Below are 25833 nucleotides of genomic sequence, written 5' to 3'. Positions count from 1 at the left end.
ATTAATAGAACTTATCTCCTCTGAAATAAGTCTCTGGCACACCCCTCCCCTTGCATTATGATGGCCTGAAATATACATACAATAAAGTCACAACAGTAGAGTAAGCTACTTAATAAGAGCAGAGATCCAACAGAAATGTCTAGTGAAGAGTTAATATATCACAATGTAAAATACTGTAATAGTGATACTGCTTTGTCATTTGCTTTTTTGGCTTGAGATTGAGATGTTTAGCCTTTGTAGCTCAAATGTCTTGCAACCGTCTTGCATCAGTGAGCAGCTCATTGTCCTGAAATGGGCGGGAAGCTTTTGTTACAAAACAGAGGACAAGCCAGAAACTCTGTTTTGAAAGCCAGAAATCTCATTACCCAGCAAAGTAGATATTTACTGGCATTTGTGCTATGGGGCAGTTAATATGTCACATACTGCCCCTTTACAATCACAAGCACCTGTTTTCTCTCCTTAGGGAAGAGATCCTGTGCTGGAGAGTCTCTGGCTCGCATGGAGATTTTCCTCTTCCTGGTATCACTGCTGCAGCGCTTCACCTTCTCCTGTCCTGGAGGCCCGGACAGTATAACCCTCAACCCAGAGTACGGCAGCTTCGCCAGTGTGCCCCGCCGGCACCAAATCATCGCCACTCCCCGGTGAGCCGACCAGGAGATCGATCCAGAGCATCTACCATGGCTTGTGTCATCTGGACCTTTATAGTTGTGATCAGAGGTGGAAAGTAACTAAGTACATTTACTCGAATACTGTACTTAAGTACAATTTTGAGGTACTTGTACTTTACTTGAGTATTACCATTTTATGCTACTTTATACTTCTACTCCACTACATTTCAGAGGGAAATATTGTACTTTTTACTCCACTACCTTTATTTGATAACTTAAGTTACTAGTTACTTTGCAGATTCAGATTATTAATACAAAATATAATCAACTAATAAATTGTAATGTATTATTATAAATTACTGTAAGCTACCCAGCAGTATATAAAGTAGTGGAAATGAATGCTTACACATTAATGCATCAATAATTATAATTCAATAATGTGTATGTGTTAAGTAATGTATTATTCTGAAATGGGCCATTCTGCATAATGAGTACTTTTACTTTTGTTGCTTTAAGTACATTTTGATGCTAATACTTAGCAACATTTTGAATGCAGGACTTTTACTTGTAACAGAGTATTTTTATACTGTGGTATTTCTACTTTTACTTACGTAAAAGATCTGAGTACTTCTTCTACCACTAGTTGTGATACAGCGGTAAACAAATGTGTACAATGTTGATGCTTGCTGTTGTCTCTCTGATGTGACAGGAAGGAGTATCAGAGTATCAGTCTGTCCAAGCATAATTTCATGAATGCTCTTGAATGCTACCTTTCATATATATTACAACCCATTCTTGATTTCTGTATTAATCATTAACATGCTCTATCATGCAACAAATGTAAGTATTATGTGCCTTTATATAAATGGCAACAAATTATTTCCAGACTCAGAGAGTGGTGCAGAACAGTGTGTATTAAACTTATTACACAAGGCATATTTCTTTGTGTCACATATTGTATAAATACATTTTTATTGGAAGAATATATTTGTAATGAAGTATGATGTCAAAATGAAATAAAATCTTCACACAATCACCACTATCCACTCCACTCCTTAATTTCAAGTGTTGATTATATGTGTATAAGGAAATTAAATATGAATAGCTTGGTCAACAGCACAATCAAAGAATGTTAACATCACTTTGCAGCATCACAATTACCAGAAAACAACTAACCTGAATTACTTACTGACACCTAACATTATAATGAGCAACTTAAAGCAGAAACTAATGAAACCCCAGCACAAGTACAAAATAGTTATAAAAACAACAAATAACAATAGATGCATTTCCAATATGAGGTATTCTTTTTCCTTTTCCACAATTCATTTTGGACCATACTTTACCATTAGCCGACTCTTTTACTTAAAACACAAGCACTGAGAGTGCCACGCTAACAGTAATAGCCCCAAAGCTCTCATTGAAGTAATTTAATATAATTGACTAATCAAAAGAGAAATAAGTCAAACAATTTAGTAAATTACTAATTCAAATGGATTTAAAATGTGTCAATTAAACTTGTTTTATAATAATCAATTAAATGGGAAATAATATAATATATACATTTGATAATATGATTTCATAATACTTTCTGTAATCCTTAAATAAATCACTCATTAATTTGCAAAACAAGACATTTAAATTCATCCTTTCATTTTTCCATTTCCTTATTCGATTTGAAAGCAGTACAAAAGAACATCTTCTGCCTTTTGTCTATTGTTCATTTGTTTTGATATTTTTTTTATTGTTGCCAATGTATTTGTCAATATTTCTTAATTTATTTATGTTTACAGAACACAAGTAACAAATCATTTATTTATTGATGGAAAGATATATTTGTCTTTCTGTTTATTGCATTCATACATATTTGTGATTTGTAGTATTTATGTATCCTTTTCAATTTATATTTAGGGGTCCTAGCACGTAGTGCTGGAACCCTATTGTATTTGCTGGAATTATTCTTTCTTTCTTTTTCTCCGCTAAAAGTATCTGCAGCTCGGAAACCGCAAGTCCTACAGCAACCATATTTGGCAGGTGGGCTCCTACGGCGCACCGCTACTCAGGCAAGGCAGCCCATGCACATTGGCCAGATGGTGGTGCTATAACAAGCAACTTTACATTTTGGCCAATAACTTCTGAACCATGTGTCGTAGACTGAAAATTCTTGCGTTCCTAGATTCTTTGGAAGGTGCCGAGTCGAACCCATATATCACTTTCAATGTCCACCATATTGCATTGTCCATTTTGAATTATTTAAGAAACACTTTTTTCGCAACTCTTCCTAGGCCATTCATCCAATTCACATGAAACTTGGTGTGGAGAATCTTGGGACCATCCTGTTGTATAAAGGTTATTGATAGGTCAAATGGTTTTGCTTTTATCGACCAATAAACTTTTAATGAAACACACCATAACACTAAATTGGCCATAACTCATTAACCAATCATCTAATCAAGCCAAAATTTGAAACAAATGTTGAGAAGTAAACCAAAAAATCAATATTCCAGCGCACACCAGGATACTAGGATTGACACATTTTATTAACAGATTACATTAAAAACAAAAAGATGCGAACTACGCGTTTCGCATGTTGCTTCATCAGACTCGCACTGTGCTTGATTGCCATCAGGTGTTTCTTTAAATAATCAGGTGCTGATTAGCGGAGAATCCAACAGGTTCACATTCCCCGATGCAAATGCACTTAAAAAAATCAACAATAATAGCCAATAGCAAATATATGTTGAGAAGTGTTGCGTGAACACACCCACAAAAGCATTTTGAGCTATACACTAGTGGCCGCTACAAATGCAAAAAGTTAATATCTCATAATTGACTGCATAGATTTTTATGAAAATTTTTACACGTTCTAGGGTGATGTCCAAGTCGATCCATGAAATGTTGTCATTATTGATGAAAGTGGGCGTGACTTATTGCATAATAACCAAATCTTCATCGGTATTAAAGTCACAACTTCAAAAATTCATAAAAAATCAGCTGTATGTCCAAGAGAGCTGAAATTTTCAGAACATGTCGGCTGAAGTGAGTTAAATCTTTCGTACACTGGTACCTACCCCCGATTCTGATGTCGCCCCCCTCTGTTTATAGCAAAAACTGACTGTGATCCCACAGTGTTGTCCTCCTAAACCATACGTTACAGGAAAAAAACAACATGATTTTTGAAATCATGTTGTATAGTAGATGGAAATGAGCAGCTGCAAATAGTGCAGCTGCAAATAGTCTGATAAATTGCCAATGTGTTATGTTCAAGATAGTTTGATCATCTTCATCAAACTAAATACAAACGATGTCTGGACTGTCAAGATGATGTCTGTAAAGCCATGTATAAATTGATTAATGTGACGTGCTAGTAGAGTTGTAATATTCTTTCTGAGGCTTTCAATATGGTTTGGACTAGCACCTGTGCCCTATCACTTGTCGCTTTGTTTTGTTTCCCAACTGTGAGACACTGAAGTGGAAGTTGGCAGAGTGGTAAAGCTCAGGTCTTAGGACCACAAGGTTGTGAGTTCAAGCTCCTGATGAACTTTGACCATTTTAAAGTTTCATGAAAAGTAAATCAACTTTAAATCACACAGTGCAGAAAACTCAAAGCAGGTGTTTGACATCATCTGTCAACGGCAAAATACCTGAATGTCATCAGTAATTTGGGTGTGGCCAGACCTTTCAACCCCTAGAGAGCCGTGCCGCAGCAGTTTTCTGGCCCATGTGACTTACTATTGTTTTATTCGTTGGAGAGCACTACAATGTTTTATAAAGTGATTAGCGCTGTAAATCATAGGCTGCAGTATCACAACACTTCTCCCTTTAGTTATTTTCTCCTCACTAACCGTGTAACAGGAGTTTTAACTCAGTAGGTAAAGTGTCTGCCTCTTGTGTGGAAAGGTGTGGGTTCAAATCCAGGCTTATCCTTTCTGAAGGCATTAGTTGTCAAGAACAACTGGTATGTGTTCTAATAGAAAATCTGGCCATTGTGAATAACTTGAACAATGTGTTTGCAGTGAAATGATTAACCTTACAGAAGTCACGGGCCAACACAAAAGCTGGTGCTAAGCCTTAACTAATAGAGTGGGTGTCCGATCTTCACAACCTGTCAGCTTCTGTGTGTCTTTCTACCTTACTGTTACTGTTTTGTCTGTCTTTTCAAATTGTTCTTGGACCCCGCAATTGCCGCTTGCGGCTATATTTCTATTTGTGATTTCTGACACAGATTTCCTTCCATACAAGTGGCGTCTACAACACACGGAGAGTCACATGTTTCACCTCCGGCCTAGTGCAGCAGACCTGCCAACTCTGTTTGACATAAACATGAAAATTCAGATATCAGATCCAGAGAGTGGCATTGCCTCTGAAAAGCAAAGAGGATAACAGAGCACAATAAAGATCTGTTAACCAGCTAGGAGACAACTAAAAGGCAAAGTGGGATATTTTCTTGTAAACAGCATTATGGAGTTGTCTAGCACATTGATCTTGGCAGGACTAATCTTGGCTCTGCTGTGGCTGTTTACTATGAAGAACCACAGAAAGTATCATTTACCTCCAGGACCCACTGGACTTCCTCTCATAGGAAACCTGGCACATGTGGACAAAAATGCACCTTTCAAAAGCATGCTCAAGGTAAACATTTTTAATTTATTTTAAAGATAAGATATCTCTTTATTAATCCCCTTGGGATTTACATTACACATCGAGGTCTATGCGGGTACAACGATATATCCTGCAATCTGACAAGAATAAGTGAGGACAGACTGCCTCTTGTTTTCAGGCTATTGTCATGTGTTTTACTTTGAGTAAAAAATGAACTTCCTCTGCATAGGAGCAATTCAATTGTAATGTTTTTTGCTCTAACAAAGCATGTCTTGCTCCAGCTCAGTGAAAGCTATGGACCTGTGATGACCATGCACCTGGGCTGGCAGCGGGCTGTGGTTCTGGTAGGATATGACACTGTGAAGGAGGCCCTGGTGGACCAGGCAGATGACTTCACCGGCAGAGGACCCCTGCCATTCCTGCTCAAAGCTACCAAGGGCTATGGTAACACGGGATGCTTTACATCTGTTGTCAATGTCATGGAATAATTTGTTTTGTTATAGTTGAGTGATCTAAAACGTTTGCTCTCTTGCATGCTACCTGTAGCTGTTTAACAAGCCTAATTTATTCTCCACATTCCACCTTCTCAGGTTTGGGCATCAGTAATGGAGAGCGATGGCGCCAGTTGCGACGTTTCACCCTGACAACGCTTCGAGACTTTGGGATGGGACGCAAGGGGATGGAAGAGTGGATCCAGGAGGAGGGAAAGCACCTGGTAGCCCGCATAGATACATTCAAAGGTGTGTAGGGTTTTTGACTGTTAATATCCAAGTTCACATATTTTACACACGGCCGTTTTATCAGAGGATTATCACAATCTGTCAAATCAAGTCTATTTGAATAGCCATTAATCACAGTTACAGTCTCAAAGGTTTTCACATGCCCACATTAAACACAATAAATGAAAAATGAAAAACAAAAAACACAAATTTAGACCAACCTTAGAGAGAATGAGAAAAAGGAAGAAATTATTAGGAAAAAAAATGGAAGAAACTTTGGATAGGGTTACTCAGAGAGGAGCCCCCCCTGCCACGTGAAATAAGTGCCAAGAGCAGGCAAACAAAAATGTATTATTGATAACAAAACATAAAAACACATAATTCTGAGGATACATGAAACAGTGGTTCATGTTGCACAACCTGCTGTAACATAGGGCTCGGGGTCACGTTGAGAGTTCACTAAGTGTTTTCCCTTCTTCCTCCAGCCACACCCTTTGACCCCACCTTCTTCTTGAGCTGCACCGTCTCCAATGTGATCTGCTGCCTGGTGTTTGGCCAACGCTTCAGCTACGACGACAAGCACTTCCTCAGCCTCCTCAACATCATTTCTGAAATTCTAAAATTCGGTAGCAGTCCCCTTGGCCAGGTAAGAGGAGGTGGGAGTCAGAAAGGGAAAAGGAGAAACTTAAGACTGAAACTGCAAATTGTTCCCAAAATGGTGGTCCAATCAATTACAAATAGTAAAATCACTATTATAAAACAGATAGCCCCAATCCTCAGTGCTGATTGACTAAGCATTTGAAGCTTTTGTAAAACACTTGATAATCACATGCATAGTTATTAATTTATATATCAATGTGCTTGTACGCACCCAGACCTCGCTCGTTCGCATGAATCTTCCCCACTTCAGTGTTTACACTCCTATGCAGAGGTCTACCTCACAAAAACTGAGAGAACTCATATCCTAACTTCTTAGAAACAAACCTATGCAACCTGTCTCCCTCTGATTCCCTCCCATAGCTGTACAATGTCTTTCCCTGGATCATGGAGCGTCTGCCAGGCCATCAGCACACCGTTTTTGCCCAGATGGAGGAGGTGAGAGAGTTTATCATGGTGAAGATCCAAGAGCATCAGGAGACGATAGACCACGGCTCCCCGAGAGACTACATCGACTGCTTCCTCACCCGACTCAATCAGGTTGGATAGCACTTGAACAGCATTTGTTCTTTTTGAGTACTGGACCTAAGATGTAGCTTAGGTGTAATTGAAAATATACATTTTCAGAAGAAAAAATATTCCTGGATTATTCCATCCTCAAAAATGTGTGGTTTATTGGCAACAGTCTTAAAATAGCTAATAACCTGAATGCTCTTCCATAAGAAGATTAACTCTGACGCCAGGAAGCACTTTCTCAGTGTAGATATCATTTTTTGTCAAACAATGGATGCCTCATTTTTGGAATTAATCTGTTCAATTGTTCCAATTTTGTCATTTTAGGAAAAGGACAATCCCGCAACAGAGTTCCACTATGACAACTTGGTGTCTACAGTGTTGAATCTGTACCTGGCAGGAACAGAAACCACCAGCACAACTATGAGATATGCACTCAGTATACTCATCAAATACCCCAACATACAGGGTAGGTCCCCTAACAGAGGACTCAGTCAAATATTTTTTTAAGTGGTCTAAATTCTTTCTGGTCTGGATTTGAATCAGCTGCCTGACACACTTGCCTAATGACATGCATAACAATAGTTTTGAGTGTAAATGCTGTTTGTTTTTACCTCTTCAGGGCAAATGCAGCAGGAGATTGATACTGTCATTGGAAAAGAGCGTTGCCCCAATATGGAGGACAGGAAGTCTCTCCCCTTCACAGATGCAGTCATCCATGAGGTGCAGCGTTTTCTGGATATTGTCCCCTTCAGCCTCCCTCACTATGCACTCCAGGACATCTCTTTTAGGGGCTATACAATTCCCAAGGTATCCTAGTCTCGTTATTGTTCTGATTTTCATCAGATGTGTGTAAATGAGCAAAGATTGCTTTAATAAGATGTAGAAACATTACAAAACATTACATTTTAGAGAATTACAATAAGCCTATATAGCCAATTACTTAATCTTGTTATCTTATCAGATAGACATGATACCTTGTTTCAACAGGGCACAATGATCCTTCCCATGCTGCACTCTGTACTGAGAGAGGAAAAGCAGTGGGCGACCCCCTGGTCCTTCAATCCCCAGCACTTCCTGGACCAGAATGGCAACTTTAAGAAAAATCCTGCATCCTTGCCATTCTCTGCAGGTAAAGCACAAAGACAAAACTCAGAAACTTCTTTTAAAAATTCAGTTTCAAAATATATATAAGTAATGCACTGATATTTCTCTGAGAAAACTGTGGTGAAGTGGACTTAAGCCTTTTTGGCTCATACCCAATTGTGGGCAATGTTGTGTGCAAGCTAGCTAATAATTAAATAAAGGATGTAAAATGTGTTAGTGAGGGGGCATTGAGTAATCTATGACTTTTATTGAACTTTATTAGCAACCATTGCAAAAACTTGTCTCCTCCTACACAAGTCTCTGGCACAGCCCTCCCGTCCCCTTGCATTACAGTTGCTGGTAACTGATACAAACATTAAAGTCGTATTTTCACAAGAGACAACTAAGCTAGCTAATAAGGGTGGAGAACCAAGAGGAGGTAATATATCACAATGCGGGGTGGGGGTGGGGGGGCTTGTTGTAAACAGAGCACAGGACAGAAAGGGACTTTTGAAATCCAGAAATCTCAGTGCCTGGCGAAGTAATCATTGACCCATTGATTGATTGGTTCTGATCAAGAAACCTATCAACCCCCTGTGGATCAAGCGGCCAAAACCACAGGTGAATTTTGAAGCCAATCCGGAAGTGGCGGCAGCGGCAGCTCTCCTATTGTCCCCTAGGGGCCGACTCCAAAAAGACTCCAAACCCAGCCCAACTCCATGCAAGTCAATGGGACCACAGCCCGACTTTTCGCAAAAATTATAAAGTCAGTAAATCTTTTTTGACAAGAGGTTATGGCCTCAGTAGCTAATTTCACTTCTTCTAATGTGTTGTTGGCATGTTTTGACAATTTTAAAAATAATTGTGTTAACATTAACATTTACAGGATATAATGGATATAAAACAGGGTTGTTTTCCTTGTGATTAAAAGGTCGCCTGTCCAGCACCTATGGGCCAGTAGTAGGCAGCGCTGTGGCTTTCCATACAACCCGAATTCCCTTTGCCTCACTTTGGCTGCTCTGGCTCCAAAAAAGGTCAACATGGCAGCGACCATAAACACAATCTCCAGCCTTCAAAACGGCCCTTCAGAAGCCAGTGGGTGACATCACACTCACTACGTCCATCTCTTTTTACAGTCTATGCTGCAGATATATTAGTCATTTTGTGCTATGGGGCCGTTAAAATTTAGCATATTGCCCCTTTACGGCCCTGCTCCACTACAGCCATCGGGCATCAGCCATCGAAGGAATGATTCCTTTAAAAGTACTGAACGATGCTCCCCTGTTCGCGTTACGTTCGTGTTGCTTCCGATTGCGTCCAAGCTAAAAGATCGCTGAGGTTCAATTCTTGATGGCTGACGCACGTATTCTCCCGCATTGAAATATAGTTGATATTGGTTGTTTTCTGATGTATCCATTCACAACATCACGCGCCCTGTAGAGCAGATTGGCGCAATGCTGATGGCAACACAACGCAGTGCTGGTATGTGCAGCTCAAGAGTTACAATCACAAGCACCTGTTTTCTTGTGACTGTGTCTGTCCTCAGGGAAGAGAGCCTGTGTTGGAGAGTCTCTGGCTCGCATGGAGATTTTCCTCTTCATGGTTTCACTGCTGCAGCGCTTCACCTTCTCCTGCCCTGGAGGCCCTGACAGCATAGACCTCAACCCAGAGTACAGCAGCTTCGCCAATCTGCCCCGCCGGCACCAGATCATCGCCACTCCCCGGTGAGCAGACCAGGAGCTCCATCCACAACATCTTCCCTGGCTTGTGGCCCAGAGGCTCATTCACCTGCACCTCTATAGTTGTGATACAGCCTATAAGTGTGTACACACAGGAGCATCAGAGGCTTCAAGCATAATTTCATGAATACTTTTGAATGTTATCTTTTTGTCTACATTTTCATTTTTGTTTGTATTTTCAACTCATTCTTGATTCTGTATTAATTGTTAATGTTTTCTCATGCAACATAAATAAATGTATTTTGCTTTTATACAAATGGCAATAAATGATTTCCAGACTAAGAGAGGTGCGGAACAGTGTGTATTAAACATATTAAAAAATAGGTATTTTTTCTTTGTCACATATACAGTATTTTATAGTAATTAATTGTAACTTTCACAGCCTTTTATGTCTATTTAACACCAGCCTGCACATGTGCACCTGACCCACTAGAATGCATGTGTTAAAAATGACCCAGTAATACAATGGGTGTATATATTCTTTTACAAATGCAAATGTGAATAATTTATAGCCACTGTTTGGTTTTCTTATCCTGCACAAGTTCCAGTGAATCAATCTAAAATATCTGCATTACAGATCCTTAAATTTAGAATTGTAGCTATTCCATACAGGCCTATCTTGTCCATGTCACTAGCCCATAATGTTGTTTTTTATTCATGTTTAAAGTATGGGTTGAAAATTGGTAGCATTTAGAAGCTTTAGAAATTTTGAATGGATTCTATACAATGTTGTGCACATGTTTTACATGTCATACAGGTAATCACATAACCCTGTACTCCTTTATACTCTCTGGACTCTATAATAACAAAACTTTCAAGGTTGGTTGAAAAAGCACTAAGGAACCAGCTCCACTACTAAGGAGTCACATGGTTCCCCTCCAGCCCACTTCCTTATCTGCCAGAAACAAGATCATGTAAACAAAGGGTTGTGCCTGCCGTAGCTATGCTAGTGTGTAGCGGTGGTATCTACATAATGTAGGTGCTCTCCCTAAATACCTGCTAAAGACCAGCTAAAAGGAATCAAGCAGAAGACAAAGTGGGACATTTTCTTGTAGACAGCATTATGGAGTTCTCTGGCACACTGATCTTGGCAGGGATCATCTTGGCTCTGCTGTGGCTGTTTAGTGTGAAGAACCGAAAACACTGTCGTTTACCTCCAGGACCCACTGGACTTCCTCTCATAGGAAACCTGCCACAGCTGGACAAAAGAGCTCCATTCAAAACTCTATTGAAGGTGAGAGCTTGAGACTGACAGTGACACTTGTACACAGTGGTGTGGGCCAGTCTGTGATAAGGCCGCAGAAACAGTTCAGCAGGCCTCAGTGGTCAGTGATAGCCGTATATGGTGCTTCGAAACTACTTTGACTCATTTCTCTTTCGATGCACAGTCTCAATTATAGGACTGAAATTTTGTAATGCTTGTTATAAAACAGCTAGTTCCTGTTAAGTAATTTGATCGGACAGGAGGCATTCCATTATATAACAGCACTGGGATGTTTTGCTGTACGTATCACTCTGCTTTAAAGGTGTCCTAACAGTTTATGTGTTGCTTGGCAACACTCAGTAGGGGATCCTGAGGGAACTGATTTTGTTGGCGGAGACAAATAAAAGCCATAAATCATAATCTGTTGTCTCAAATTACCATTACGTGATAAATAGCTTTGTTTAAAGTAAAAGCAATATCACACTGTTATACTGTATATCAGCAACTTCACCCCTACTTTTCTAATTATTTTGTCTTGATTGTATGTACTCCTGCCACTGTCTGTCATGTGTCTGTTGTTGCCCAGCAGTAACTCGCCTTATGTACCTGAATTTCTGCTTTCTTGTGCTGCCCCTTAATCGTTTCCTGGCTTTGTTGCTTATGTGACTGCTAGTGTTTCTGTTTTATTTATTTAGCATTTTATTGCTCCTGGATCTGCTCTCTTTTGTGTTTCTGACCTGTCTGAGTTTCCTATTTGTAATTTTTTATCGATTTAATCCTCTTTCCCTGCCCTCTTCAGGAGTCTTTACCCTGTCACTGTAAATAAGAATTTGTATATAATGTCGCTGCCTGGATAAATACAATACATATTAAGGGGGAAAAGTTAGATTTTAATGCTGATGCTTTAAAATGTGATTACTTTTGTGTATTCCTGGGTACGAATTAAATGAGTGCTTGTTGCTCTGCTAAACCTCCAGCTCAGTGAAAGCTATGGCCCTGTGATGACAGTGTACCTGGGCCGTCAGCGAACGGTGGTTCTGGTGGGGTATGATGCTGTGAAGGAGGCGCTGGTGGACCAAGCAGACGAGTTCACAGGCAGAGGACCTGTTCCTTTCCTGCTCAGAGCTACCAAGGGATATGGTAATTTGGGAATAATGTGGTGATAACGTTAACAACGACAGCTACAGGCTGTCTTTATTTAAAGGTTTACTTTAACTGCCACTATTTCATCTCCTCAGGTTTGGCCATCAGTAATGGAGAGCGCTGGCGTCAGCTGCGACGTTTCACCCTGACAACGCTTAAAGACTTCGGGATGGGACGCAAGAGGATGGAAGAGTGGATCCAGGAGGAGGGCAAGCACCTGGTAGCCCGCATACATAGCATTGATGGTATGTGTGTGCTCTGTTCTCCATAGGTTTTGATTTATTCAAGATTCACAAAATATGTTCCTTATCCTGCTGTAGGACAAAACTATGGGTCATAGTGATACTTCACTCAGTGTTTTCCCCTGCTCCTCCAGCCACACCCTTTGATCCCAGTTTCTTCTTGAGCTGCACCGTGTCCAATGTGATCTGCTGCCTGGTGTTTGGACAGCGCTTCAGCTACGATGATGACAAATTCCTACGTCTTCTGAAGATCATCGCTGAAACCCTGCAGTTTGGTAGCAGTCCCTGGGGCCAGGTAAGAGGAGGTGGTACTGAGGAGGTGAGGAGGCACAGTGGAGGCATGCTGGGCCAAGAACCCAGTGGGCTGATGGAAGAAAACACCCTCTGCTGACTTTATAACAACCTTTAGGGGCAGCAGGGTGGGTTAGTGGTTAGACAGACCATTCTTAAATTTGAGGACCCAGGTTCAAGCTTTCTCCTCAGCAAGCATTCCACCTGCTGAAGTGTCCTTGAGCAAGTCAGTGAATCCCTGCCAGTTCCAGGGACGCTGTTCTGTAGCTGACACTGCACTCCAACCACACTGTACGGGCCGAGCAATAAAGTGTCACATGAATTGTATTAAATAAGGAAGAGACAGTTGAAGAACAGGTGTTTCAAATGTTTCCATTTTTTTTTTTAGTTTTTGAATGAGCACTATACAGCTGGCCATTGTTTCATTATTTTCTGATGCATTTAAAAAGAAAGAAAATACTACTATTATGAATTCTTATTCTGGTATTGCACATTACAAATAAGTGATCATTTTGGGGTTTTTATGGTTGTTCCACAGTTAGTCAATTTTTAGGGAATGATTTGAGGCCTACCTGCAGGAGGGAAAGTGGTTTTTTTTTTGTCAAAAGCCCTTAGTGTCTGTTTAATCCAATTTTAGATCATTAAATCAGTATTTTTGAAATACTGATCAATGGATGTCCGGTAACATTTTTCCAAAATGGCAGCATTGTGGAATGAAAACCTTCAAATATTCAAGAATTTTTGTATGTCATATACTAAATCCTGACAAACAACCCTATGCATCCTGGCTCCCTCTGATTCCCTCCCATAGTTGTACAATGTCTTTCCCTGGCTCATGGAGCATCTGCCAGGCCAGCAGCACACCGTATTCGCCAGGATTGAGGAGGTGAAAGAGTTTATCAGGATGAAGATCCAAGAGCACCAGGAGACGATAGACCACGGCTCCCCGAGAGACTACATCGACTGCTTCCTCACCCGACTCAATCAGGTTGGATAGCACTTGAAGATCAGTGTGTGGACTTAAGATATAGTGAACCTAAGATGTAGCTTCTCAGCTGCAAGGAGTGTAACTGAAGAGTTCCATGCCAAAAACACTCTATATCCATTTTCAAGAAAAAAAAAAAAAGTCCCTGTATATTATTCAGCATCTCAAATATGTAGATTATTCCATTGTCAAAAGGTAGTAGTTTATGGGTAATAGTCTGAAAAAAAAAGTAAAATGAATGCTCTTCCATAATAAGATTAACTTTGATGAATCATTGATGAATCAGTTTGGCAGTGCAGGTGTAATTTTAAGCCCCGCGACAGCAGGGGCTCTATGGATGGTATTGTTGGTGGGCCGGTCGGTCGATCTCTTCACAACTTTATGGGTCATGTGGCCCACAGGGAGTTAGACTGCAGACTCTCAAGCAGGAGACCCGAGTTCGATTCCTGGCAGAGACACTTCCACAAAATTCAGCGTCACGGGGCTGTTAGACTCTTAGTCTTGTTTCGAACAGTGGATGCCTCATTTTTGGAACTAAACTGTTTAATTGTTTTTTTTTTATTGTTGTTATTAAAATGATGTACAATTTTGTCATTTTAGGAAAAGGACAATCCCACAACAGAGTTCATCTATGACAACTTGGTGTCTACAGTGTTGAATCTGTACCTGGCAGGAACAGAAACCACCAGCACAACTCTCCGATATGCACTCAGTATACTCATCAAATACCCCAACATACAGGGTAGGTATCCTGAGAGAAGACAGAAGACACTGTTAAAGAATATCTACGCTTGCCTGGTCTAAGGACAAGTCTCACTTAATTTGATAAAAGAAATACTCTTAAACTTCTTTCTTTTCCAAGCACTTCTCTATTTTACATGATCATTCTAAGGACACAGGAATATTTTGGTAGATCTATTGTCAGGGCACTACAGCTCTGACCCTTGTGCTCTTATTATTGGTCACTTGTAATGTTGATGATCTAGGGGTTTCATCTTATTCTACTCTTGCACTCATTGCAATTCACTCTGGACAAGAGTGTCAGTTATGCCTAAAATGTTCGTTATACGTTCCTAAATGATTCCTTATTTTCCTTCCTCCATCAGAGAAAATGCAGCAGGAGATTGACTCTGTGATTGGCCAAGAGCGTTGCCCCAGTATGGAGGACAGGAAGTCCCTCCCCTTCACAGACGCAGTCATCCATGAGGTGCAGCGTTTTCTGGATATTGTCCCCTTCAGCATCCCTCACTACGCACTCAAGGACATCTCTTTCAGGGGTTACACATTTCCCAAGGTAATCTGGTTTCATCATTGTCCTGTTTTCATCAAACAGTCAAAATGTACAGTACGCAATGTGCCCAGATAGGTGACTTTATTATCATTGGATATCCAAGTTCTCACTTCAATCATCGTGACCCTTGTCCTTCTAAGGCTCCACCCACTCAGCCCCAACGTGGGTTAGAGTAGTCAGCAAAGGGGTGGGGCCCTTGGTGCTGATGTACTAATGTAAGCCAGGATAATATAATGTCCCTTTGATATAATATCTTGTCTCAACAGGATACACTAATCATTCCCCTGCTTCACTCTGTACTGAGAGAGGAAAAGCAGTGGGCGACTCCCTGGTCCTTCAATCCCCAGAACTTCCTGGACCAGAATGGCAACTTTAAGAAAAACCCTGCATTCTTGCCATTCTCTGCAGGTAAGGAAATTCATAAGTAAATACACAATAATCCCTTCAACTGGTTCATATTTCACTGAGAAATTTAGCTGAACATTGGACTCCTTTGGCAAACGCACTGTTGATGCATGCCCTCTGTGTGTAAGACAGCTAATTATTAACCCAATCACAACAAAAACTGTCACCAATCTCAAGCACACATTTTCTTATGAAGTGGTTTGTTTGTGACTGTGTCTCCTCAGGGAAGAGATCCTGTACTGGAGAGTCTCTGGCTCGCATGGAAATTTTCCTCTTCCAAGTATCACTGCTTCAGCGCTTCACCTTCTCCTGCGCTGGAGGCCCAGACAGTATAGACCTCAGCCCTGAGTTCAGCAGCTTTATCAATTTGCCCCGCAGGTACAAGATCATCGCCACCCCCCGCTGAGCAGAACAGGCACTGCAAGACCAGAGCACCATAAGATGTATCCTGGGCCAGTGGTTTTCAACATTTTTGTTGGCTTGCAACCTCTAAAAAGGGGATCAATTTCCCGCGACATGGTATATGACAGAGACATGAAATTTGACCAAATGGCAGATAATGGTTGTGGCTTCTTACACAAACCAGCACGTAATCCTTGATAAGATGGTGCTTGTTGCTTGCTAAATTGACTCACCTGGGATATGAACTTGAGTCTCTGGCGTGGCAAACCTAGCCCCCATATTGTCCACATATAAGTCCACCATATTGGATTTTTTGCTAACTTGCATTTTTTTCAGTTTTTGACCAATTAACACCAAATTTGATAAACATGCAGAAGGGACTCGGTAGATAAGTTCAGTAGAGGAACTGAACCATATCAAAGTATTTTAAATTGGCCCACAGGAGGCGGTACCAATTCTAATAACATGGAGCTCCTATTGTGATTGATGTAATTTCACAAAATTTGGGCACATAATTTAGAGTGAAGTCTTCGTCAAATGGAGTTTTGGTTAGGATTGGCACAAGTGTGGCATAGGCGCACTGGATGTGGCCTATCACATAATGGCTTATAACTCAGGGTGGTTTTGCACAGTCACCATCAAACTTGCCATAGATGGTGGGCAAATGCCTCCCAATAATACTACCTCAAATCTTGGGTGCTAAAATTAAGGTCAAATTGTAAAACTTTGATGGCCATAATTCCAAAGTCTGTCTATTGGATTTTCTGCTAATTTGTGTTTTTTGAAAGGTTTGCCGTTTTTAACTTACATTTTTAGGTTTTTCCCTTGATCATCTATCAACATCAAAGGTGGTACACATGCATTGGTTTCCATCTGTTTTATAACAATAGTTTACACTGTAACCTCAGCCCACCTAGTGTATTAATTGGCTATGCCTTTACCTGGTATGGGAAAAGCTATTAACCTATTATACATTTTTTAAACTTTGCACAAAACGTTCAACCAACTGTAAAATCATGACAAAGTAATCAATCCACTTGAAATTCGACAGGTTGGTCAGAAACATCATTTTAAAGCTACATGTTGATATGTTGAGATTTGAAGAAAACACTCAAATACCCACAATGCCTCGCAGGGCAATATATACATTTTTATTTTTACTATTTTAGTTGTCTGATTATTGGAAGAAGCCTTGTGGTTGCAAATAGTTATTTCACAAGCAAAATGCATTAATCACAAAGATTAAAAAAACATGAAAATGAATTTGTATACAAGAAATATATTTTTTTAGATTCCATAAATCATCTTGTGACCATTTGCGAAGGCCTGACCCTGATATTGAGACCCACTGGCTTAGGCTGTAAGAAGCAACAGCGGTCAGCATAGTAATGTGTTACAAGGAGTTACGGCTGTAATTTGATGAGAGTTCAAGGTCGGGTGATCGGTCAAGCTATGTGTCAGGATGTCGTGCACCAGTGCATGTTCCAGTGTATCACTGTCTTTGTGTCTCAGCAACAGAGTAAATGTCCATGTTAGACTGCGGAGATCACTGTCAAAGACTGAGGCTGCAGTATGCTAGAGGACCTATCAAATTACATTGGGAGAGTATCAGCTTTCCATTACAAGTTTTATTAAACCTTAATAAGACGTTTTTCATCTTTTGTTACTTAGGAGTCAAATTATATTTATAATACAAAAAACGTGATGCTTAAAATGCTTACTCTAAGTCTACCCTATGATTTGATTGACTGGATATTTTTGTAATATAATATGTCTGAAAATAAATTCCATTTAAAAACAACACAATAATGCCTTATCAAATAATATCTTGTGAAACAGATTAGTCTCAATGTGCAATGAGTATACTACAGAGTCTGCATTTACCTGAACAGGGAAATGTTTTTATTGGTTGTCGCACCAGAAAACAAGAAAGCTATAGAGCTTTTTATCCAAGTGATGATGGCACACCAGTGATTTTCACAAGAAATATTTTTAAAGAGCTGTACATAGTATCTATTGCATTTGGTGTGGTGTCTCTTCAACATTAATATCATAGAATGTACTTGATATTCTTTTAAAATAATATGTTGATATTACCTAACGTGCTGCTGTAAATATTTCACCTCAACTAGGGATCTTGTTTGCTGTATATGAATCTAAGCGATTCTGTCTGTGGGCTAGTGAAAGTTGATATCTGTATGATCATACAGTCAAAATACACTTTCTCACTCTCACACCAACAATTTTTGTACCTTCAAATTGGTATGTATTCAAATGTTGCACAAAGCACAACACATGTCCATCTTGACAAATTCAGCCAAAATCTTGTACATCGAGCTGTTGCTCTACGTAGAGTTCCAAACCCTGCTCAGTTAAATGTTGGGCAGGTGATGGTCATATTTATGCTTCACCTGTTTCTTGACATCTGGTGCCGGTGAGATGTTGCTGCTTGGTAGCTGAGGCAGGTACTGAGGCTAGAGAGAGAGAGAGAGAGAGAGAGAGTGGGAGAGAGAGAGAGAGTCAACTACAGGAACTACCAAAGACACTGAATTCCTTCTGTACTAGATCTACTGTATAATAGACCCTGTGCTCTACCCCCGTTGAATGAGCAGGTACAGTGACCAACTCTAGGACACTTTGACAGGACACATAGGCAGCTGCAGGGATCCAACCCGTGACTTATTGGTTATGGGACAGTTTCTGCAACCATTAGGCCACCGTGTTGCATACATACCCCTGGTTGTCTGCGTCTGGAGCCTTTGTCATGTCGTCTCCCGGGGCGCTCGCCCTCGCGGCCCCAGTTGGCTCCTCCTTCCTCCTGGAAGTAAGGCAGCTCCAGCAGCTCTTCACAGGACAGCCTGAGGGAAGGGTCCATCACCAGGCATGACTGCTCACACACACAGACAGGCATCCACAGTTGGCATTTCAAAACATCAAGCATACCTCACTTCATATGTCAGGCGTGCATACATCTCAGGGATTGGGTCAACCTACTTTCAAATTCAGAAAATACATAATTGTCCATAATTTGTCAGTAGATTGAATAGATAAGAGGCGTTTTACTTTGAAAATGACTTTGTTTAAAACTAAAAAATTGCCCTTCAGTCACTCATTTTCCTTTTTGTTTATATTTGCCTATTGGCAGCTGGTCTCAGGCAAACACACACACAAACATAGCTCACTGAGCAAAAGACGTGATTTCAACATCGCGTCTACGTATGCTTTAGCTCTCATATAGCCCAGGATCATTACGGCTATGTATAGACCTTTTTTAGACCAAGCAGTAAATACATTATTACAATGAATAAACATCTGTAAATACCAAAAATATGCACCAGAGAAGTCCTGTAGACTAGCCTACAAGATAATTATCTGAGCACAAGAAGTAATTTCAACATTGCGTCTATGCGTAGCTCTCATATAGTCCAGGATAATATTGTCTATGTATAGACATCTAATAAACTTTCACTTTTCAACCCCATTTAAACTTAATTTAGCCTAGACGGCTATGGCCATTTAGACGTGTTTTAAACGTCTAATCAACGTAAAATTGCTCAGTGGGAGTCTACATACCTTCATAACCTGGAGAGCATGAGGAGACACTCCATGGAAGCGCTTCTCCAAGGGCTCCTAGAAGTAAAGTGATAAATGGAATGACATAACATAAACCACACTTGATCACATCTCCATTAAGTACATATGCCATCGCCATGGTAACAGGATTCGTACCGTCGTGTCAGGTTCGGGGATACTGACTCCGCTGAAGAAGACATTGGAGCGGAACACCTGCTGGTGACGAGGGATCAGGTCACCTGAGGTCAAAATTAAGATGATCAGAATCTTGACTGGGTGTCAAAATTTCAGTCAGTGTGTACATTGGTGGAAATACTGTCTGTACATTTTATTCTGCTGTAGTAATCACAAATGAGATGGCTTGCCCATCACAATTTCACAAGCTCTACATCCAAATTATATTATCTGCACTTTGTAATGACATTTTTACATTGTTATTTACATTATAGCAAGCCAATGCCATTGCTAGAAAGATTTGTGGTTTAGAAATAAACATAATTCTGCACAGTCAGAATTTGTTGTTATTGAACTTTTATTTATTACATCATATTGTGGCTGAATCGAAACGTGAACCCCATATCGCAAACGTATTGTGTGATAAGCATATTGTCCCATCCGTACTTCTTTCTAGACTCATCATTTTGCACCAACAATCATGCAGGGAGAAATCCATCGGAGAAATCCAATTTCTCCACCCACAGTAGCCTCAATAGACTGGAATGCAATGCAACATGGCATGATGTGTTTTGAGTAAGGGGCGTGGCCGCGATCATAGATGTATAACCCACAGCTGAATGATCACACTTTTAAGCTATTTATATGCTATAGGCTGAATCCATCGCTGGTAGAAATTCCCTGGCAGATTTTTTGCCATTTTAAGTTGCCTTGATATTTGGTCATTTAAATCATTCAGGGTTTCCCGCAAAGCTTGACAAGCATAGATAGCTGCCTTTACAAAAGATGACCCTGTGTTGACTGTAAAACCCTAAAAACTCCATTATATACTAGTTTTGTTTTCACTGAGACCAAAGTCATGTTGAACACAGCGCCTCACCACGACATCTGCTGGCCAAAAGCAACATTGCTATTAATGAGGAGCATATTATTTTGGGGGTGAGCATCAAATCCTGTGCGTAAAGTTAACTAATTGTTACAACTTAAGGTGACATTAAAGACACAATAATATCTATATATATATATATATATCTAAAACATCCTGGGTTTGAGTTTGGCCTGGGACCTTTGTCACATATCATCCCCCTCTCTCTCCCAGTCTTTTCTGTCTCTCTCTACTTTGAACTATCAAATAAAGGCAAAACAAATGCCAAAATAATACTCCAAGAAAAGTGTTTATTTCCTTCATGCCATTGCAAGCCATGACTGCACACTACACTGCCTCCCTCCCAGTATTTACCGGTATACTTCACTGGCCTTCAAGTATGCTGATACAAAGTTGACTCTCCAAACGCAGAGCAAACTAATTTAATTGGGTTTATTTGCCTTTGCATATTTCACTGAAATGGTAGCTAGAAAACATTAATGTACAAACTCAGTTCCTTGCGCATTTAAATGCTACGTGTATGTACTTGTGCTTGTGTGTATGTATGTGTGTGTGTGTGTGTGTGTGTGTGTGTGTGTACACGCTGAACGCAGGGAATCATTAACGAAAGTAGAACTAGACAAGGCAGGTTGAGGGACAGTGGGTACACCAAAAAAGTCAATTATAAAGTGTAAGATTATCCGGGGGTGGATTTTTCCTTAAAGTGCCCTTTGATCTGGGCTCTTCTCAGTGTACCTAGCGTTTTCCGGATGAGGTAGAGCTGGTCCACGTCCGACCTCCCGGGCCAGAGCGGGTTCCCGTGGAGCAGCTCTGCAAACACACATCCCAGCGCCCACACGTCCACGGGGGGGCCGTACTGAGTATCCCCCACCAGCAGCTCAGGGGAGCGGTACCAGCGGGTCGCCACGTAGTCCGTGTAGTCGTCTCCTGGACCCGCTGAGAGGTATACAGGCAGACAGACAGAGAAAGAGATGGAAATGAGGATGAGCAAGTGACAGGGTAAGGAAAGGGAGAGCACACAGGCACACACACTGAATATTGAACATTGAATAACATGTACATTACAGGGAAAGGGATTACAAGGCGCGCTGAGTGACTACATGTTAATGTATGGTAACAAAACACCGAAACCAAAGGCAGGCTGGGTAAACAGAGACACTGACACACTAACTGGCTGACTGGTCCTCCTATGCAATGCTTTCACATAACATTGAAAGTGAGGAGGCCCGAAACAGCAGCTGATATAGGTTCCTTGTTGAATAAGTCATTAGAGGCACATTGACACTAAATGCACATAAACGCGTTGGCTCTCTGGATGACCTACTCAGAATGCGGGCAAAGCCGAAGTCACAGAGCTTGATGACTCCGGTCTTGGTGAGGAGGATGTTCTCCGGCTTCACGTCACGGTGGATGCACTGCAACACACCCACAAGAAGACGGGATCAGGGATTTAGGCGACATGATACACAGTCTCATAATGACACAGACACAGGCTCATATTAAGGCTGACAGATTAAGAATGGAAGTGGAGGAACAATAGCGAAAGAACAAAGGCCTAGACATATTAATGAGGAAATTATACGTTAGATTAGAGTCAGTGAGACTTTAATGATTCCAGTGAGGCAACAAGACATATTTCAAACAATATTAGGAGTGGCTACAGCATACAAGTTAAGTCTACTAAATTAAGCTTGTTCTTGCAAGCAGAAATACTTTAAGGATATACTGACATTGTGTTTGTGGCAGAAGTTAACAGCCTGTAGAGTTTGCCACACTATACTCTTCAGCTGAGCCTCAGGGACCCTACAGGGAACAAGAGACAAAGGAATACTGATTGTTGTAAGTGGAACAAAACACAACCCATTTAATAGTCACGTTTTCACATCTATTATTCCGGCTATTTCAAAAAGGAGTGGTGCTTTACACAGCCCTCGTCACCCGGGTAACCGTATGCCTGTCTCCAACAGCAACCGGCGCCTTTGTTTTCAGGAGCAGCTAGAGTTTCTGCTGCACAGCCTTGTGGGAAAGGGAAATGTGGTCAGGCAGCAACTAGCCATTGTGGCCTAGGCTAGCTGTGCAATTTCGCTCAACACAAACCAAACTCTCCTTTTGTCTTGTGACCACAGATTATGCGAGGGAGTGTGCAAAGCATGGAGGAGAGAGAATGTCGTCATTCCCTTAAGACTTTGGCACTCTTTTCTTTGAGACATGGCTGTTCCTCCCTCACTCTCATGCTGCCAACATTCTCTCTTGTAAGTCTCTTGGAAACAGTCTTGCCTCCCTCTGTGTAATTCACCCTGTTGCCCTCTGCTGCCCTACTGTCATAACCAGCAGTCTGACAAATATACAAAATATACACGTTACGACTGGATTATGTGGTAAAGTGTGTGCAAAAAACAGATGAGTCCTTAAAAAAGACCTGCAAATTGTTGGCCAGCAATATAGCGACTCCATACACATGAGAAGATGGATAGTGAAGGACTAACATCACCTTTTTAACTTTAACTTTCAAAATACAGGTTGAAGCATGTGGCCCTTCAGTATCTACCACAAATCAATGGTACGCTAAAAAAACAAAGGTTGCTTTGGGATCAAACCTGTAACGTTAGTCAGTTACAACAGTGTTGCCCCTGACCTACCCCCGGGGGTGTTTGTCCAGCTCGTTGAGGACCGTCTGCTCACAGAACTCAAACACCAGGTGGAGCCGTCTTTTCCTCCTGAAGACCTCCAGCAGGTTGACCAGGTTCACATGCTTCAGCTGCTGCAGGACCAACAGAGGACATGGACACTGTGTCAGTGCTCTGCTGCCCCAGTAGGGCTGGGCAATATGGTTGAAATCAATATCATGATAATCATAAGGATTTTTCTCGATATCAATATATATCACGATATGGTTCATGTATGCAAAATCATGTTAAATAATCAAATTAATGTTCATCTCATTGAACCGAATGGTAATGTTAGGTGTGATGTCAAACAAAACAGAAATATTCAAATAATATTCCTACCATACCTCATTTTATGAGTTTTTAAGTAAAATTTGCTTGTCATCATCAATTTAGACAGCAGAAATGTGTGTCACGATATTAAAATATCTTAATATCATCACGATATGATTCCACTGAAAGACGATGAACGATAAAATTGAATTATCGCCCAGCCCTATGCCCCAGTGTGTGAAATGTTTGATTAAAACTAGTATTACTGCTACCGCTACTACTAATGTTAGTACTATTGCTGCTGCTACTATTACTACCACCACTGCTACTGCTGCTGCTGCTGCTACTACTAATACTGCTACTATAACTACTACAACTACTAGTAGTACTACTACTACTTCTACTGTTACTACTACTAGGCTACTACTGCTATTACCACTTCTATTACTAACAACAACTATAATAATAATAATAATCGTAATAATAATAATCTTAACATACAATTCTTAACAAAGTTGCAAAGACAATAATATTACAATGTGTCTTTTCACTCTGTATGTGTGTTTTGGCCTTTGTGTATGTGTGAGTGCATGTGTACCTGTGTGCGTGCACGTGTCTGTGTGTGGTGTTAAATGTGAGTAAACTTGATACCGTTGGACTAAAGTACACTAAGGTGATACTAATCTCTTCTCACCTTCAGCATCCGTATTTCTCTCAATGCTATCTTCTTAATGACCGGGTCATCTTCAGATTCCACAAACTTCTTGATGGCAACTATCTGGCCAGTATCTCTGTGTCTACATTTGAATACCACGCCATAGGATCCCTCTCCAATTTTAGCCAGCTTTTCATATTTCTCCATTGGGCAGGTAATAGCTGTCACCTGTCAGATGACAAATGCTGTTAAGTTACCACAAACCATTCAGCATCTCACACAAGTTCACATGGATGTAATGATTTTATATTTTATAATTCCCAAACAAAAATCACTATAATATGACTATAATATACCAATCAAGACTTACAGTTTATCCTGTCATATCTGTATAGTATCCTTCCAAAATGTACTGAAGGATTACTTGTTATTTTTCGAAAGTGTGTAACCTGAGAGACCTGAGAGAAGTTTCCAGCTGCAGGGTCAAGAGGAAGTTGTGTTTGTCTGTAATGCATGCATACCCAAAGTGTCACAACCTAAGAACTGAGAGACAAACTTACCACTTTCTAATCTTCGAGAGGGTCTTCATCGACAAGTCAGCAGTCTGTCTGTCGATGATTTTTTAATGTCCATAAAAAAAGTTCGAAAAGCTACATCTCTGTGTACGCAGCCATGTCTCTCTGCACTGGCAGGTAAGCTACCTCAGCCCCTCTGGGCTGACATTCATGTTTTGCATCAGTGGTATATTCGTGCAGTCAGGATTTCAGAGGTCTAGCTCTCTCTCTCTGTCCCTGTCTCTCTCTCTCTCTGCCTCTCTCTTTCTGATGTCGTCGTCCTGTGCGTCGCCAGTGCCTTGGTTACCCTCCCCGGTCATTACCGTTCAGTATAATCCACCGCTAAGTCATTTTAGGTATGCATGATGTAGCCATGTTGCTATTAAAGTAAAATAATGCCCCAGAAATTGTGGGAAAAAAGAAACTACTGGTCACTACGACGTCGACCTGACTCCATGGAAACAGCGCGGAAAAGGCCAACAATCGAGCTAGCCTATTCACAAAGTAGGCTACGTAAAACACGCATGTACATACACTGCACTGTTTAGGGCTGGTTACTACCTACCTGCTGGTGATGATGATGATGATGATGATGATGATGATGATGATTCTTGCTCTTCTTCGGTGTTAGGTGTGGTGGAAACACGTTAGTATGTTAAGTTAGTTTTCCCAGTAAAGAGTAGTGTAACTAAATACTAACTTATTTAAAATTTAGTTGCTAATAATATTACGGTTACCAATCAAAAAATAAGCATTGCTTTTGTTATCAACCCCTATAAATAAGAGAATGAAGTAGAAGTGTAAAAAAACAGCAACTAATCTTCATCAGAATTAACGTAAGTGAACGTAACGTTAGCTAACATTAGATCTCTTTTAGATCAGCATGTAGAAGAAATGAGAAATATGGCAGAAATTTTCTCCAGGTGGAAGTATTCCCAATACTTCGATTTTATCGATTCGATTTTATCAAAAAATATTGAATATTAAGCTAAGCTAACTTAATTGGTTTAACTGTCCATTCAAATCAATGGATAGTTAATAGCTAATTAGCTATCTAACGTTAACTTAGCTGTTAACTGCTATCTGAATTGTCCCGATTTTAAAGCTAACTATACAGTAATGCTAACCGCCAATTTTTTTAATGTGTAGCAGAAAAGTAATAGCA

General features: G+C 40.5%; 3 protein-coding genes across 4 annotated transcripts in view; 2 read left to right on the top strand and 1 right to left on the bottom strand.

The window, feature by feature from the left end:
- LOC139638852 (cytochrome P450 2F5-like) overlaps window positions 1-993 on the top strand; it is a 32131-nt gene extending 31138 nt beyond the window's left edge. For both annotated transcript variants that reach the window (XM_071512879.1, XM_071512878.1), the window contains one exon: window positions 464-993. In XM_071512879.1, the coding sequence (XP_071368980.1) occupies window positions 464-645 (182 nt within the window). In that variant the 3' untranslated portion in view covers window positions 646-993. The remainder of the gene's footprint in view (window positions 1-463) is intronic.
- A 4076-nt stretch (window positions 994-5069) lies between these two features.
- On the top strand, window positions 5070-17777 carry LOC139638855 (uncharacterized). The gene is made up of 18 exons (XM_071512882.1): window positions 5070-5240; window positions 5492-5654; window positions 5801-5950; window positions 6415-6575; window positions 6950-7126; window positions 7427-7568; window positions 7722-7909; window positions 8090-8231; window positions 9732-9909; window positions 10930-11158; window positions 12106-12268; window positions 12367-12516; window positions 12648-12808; window positions 13616-13792; window positions 14390-14531; window positions 14896-15083; window positions 15347-15488; window positions 15710-17777. Exons 1-18 carry the CDS (start codon window positions 5070-5072, stop codon window positions 15889-15891), a joined length of 3006 nt encoding a protein of 1001 aa, XP_071368983.1. The 3' UTR covers window positions 15892-17777.
- A 1-nt stretch (window position 17778) lies between these two features.
- On the bottom strand, window positions 17779-25019 carry LOC139638853 (cyclin-dependent kinase-like 1). The gene is made up of 10 exons (XM_071512880.1): window positions 24675-25019; window positions 24154-24342; window positions 23160-23281; window positions 22251-22323; window positions 21845-21935; window positions 21256-21456; window positions 19617-19699; window positions 19461-19517; window positions 18622-18774; window positions 17779-18361 (listed from the first exon to the last, which is right to left on the bottom strand). Exons 2-10 carry the CDS (start codon window positions 24319-24321, stop codon window positions 18260-18262), a joined length of 1050 nt encoding a protein of 349 aa, XP_071368981.1. The 5' UTR covers window positions 24322-24342; window positions 24675-25019; the 3' UTR covers window positions 17779-18259.
- Window positions 25020-25833: the final 814 nt, after the last annotated feature.

This window comes from Centroberyx affinis, unplaced genomic scaffold (genome assembly GCF_046629955.1).
Source record: "Centroberyx affinis isolate AG114_WGS23_722 - 3 ecotype Tasmania unplaced genomic scaffold, CSIRO-AGI_Caff_v1 ptg006598l_1, whole genome shotgun sequence".
In the NCBI taxonomy this organism is placed as follows: Eukaryota; Metazoa; Chordata; class Actinopteri; order Beryciformes; family Berycidae; genus Centroberyx; species Centroberyx affinis.
This window is presented reverse-complemented; position numbering and strand designations above follow the sequence as displayed.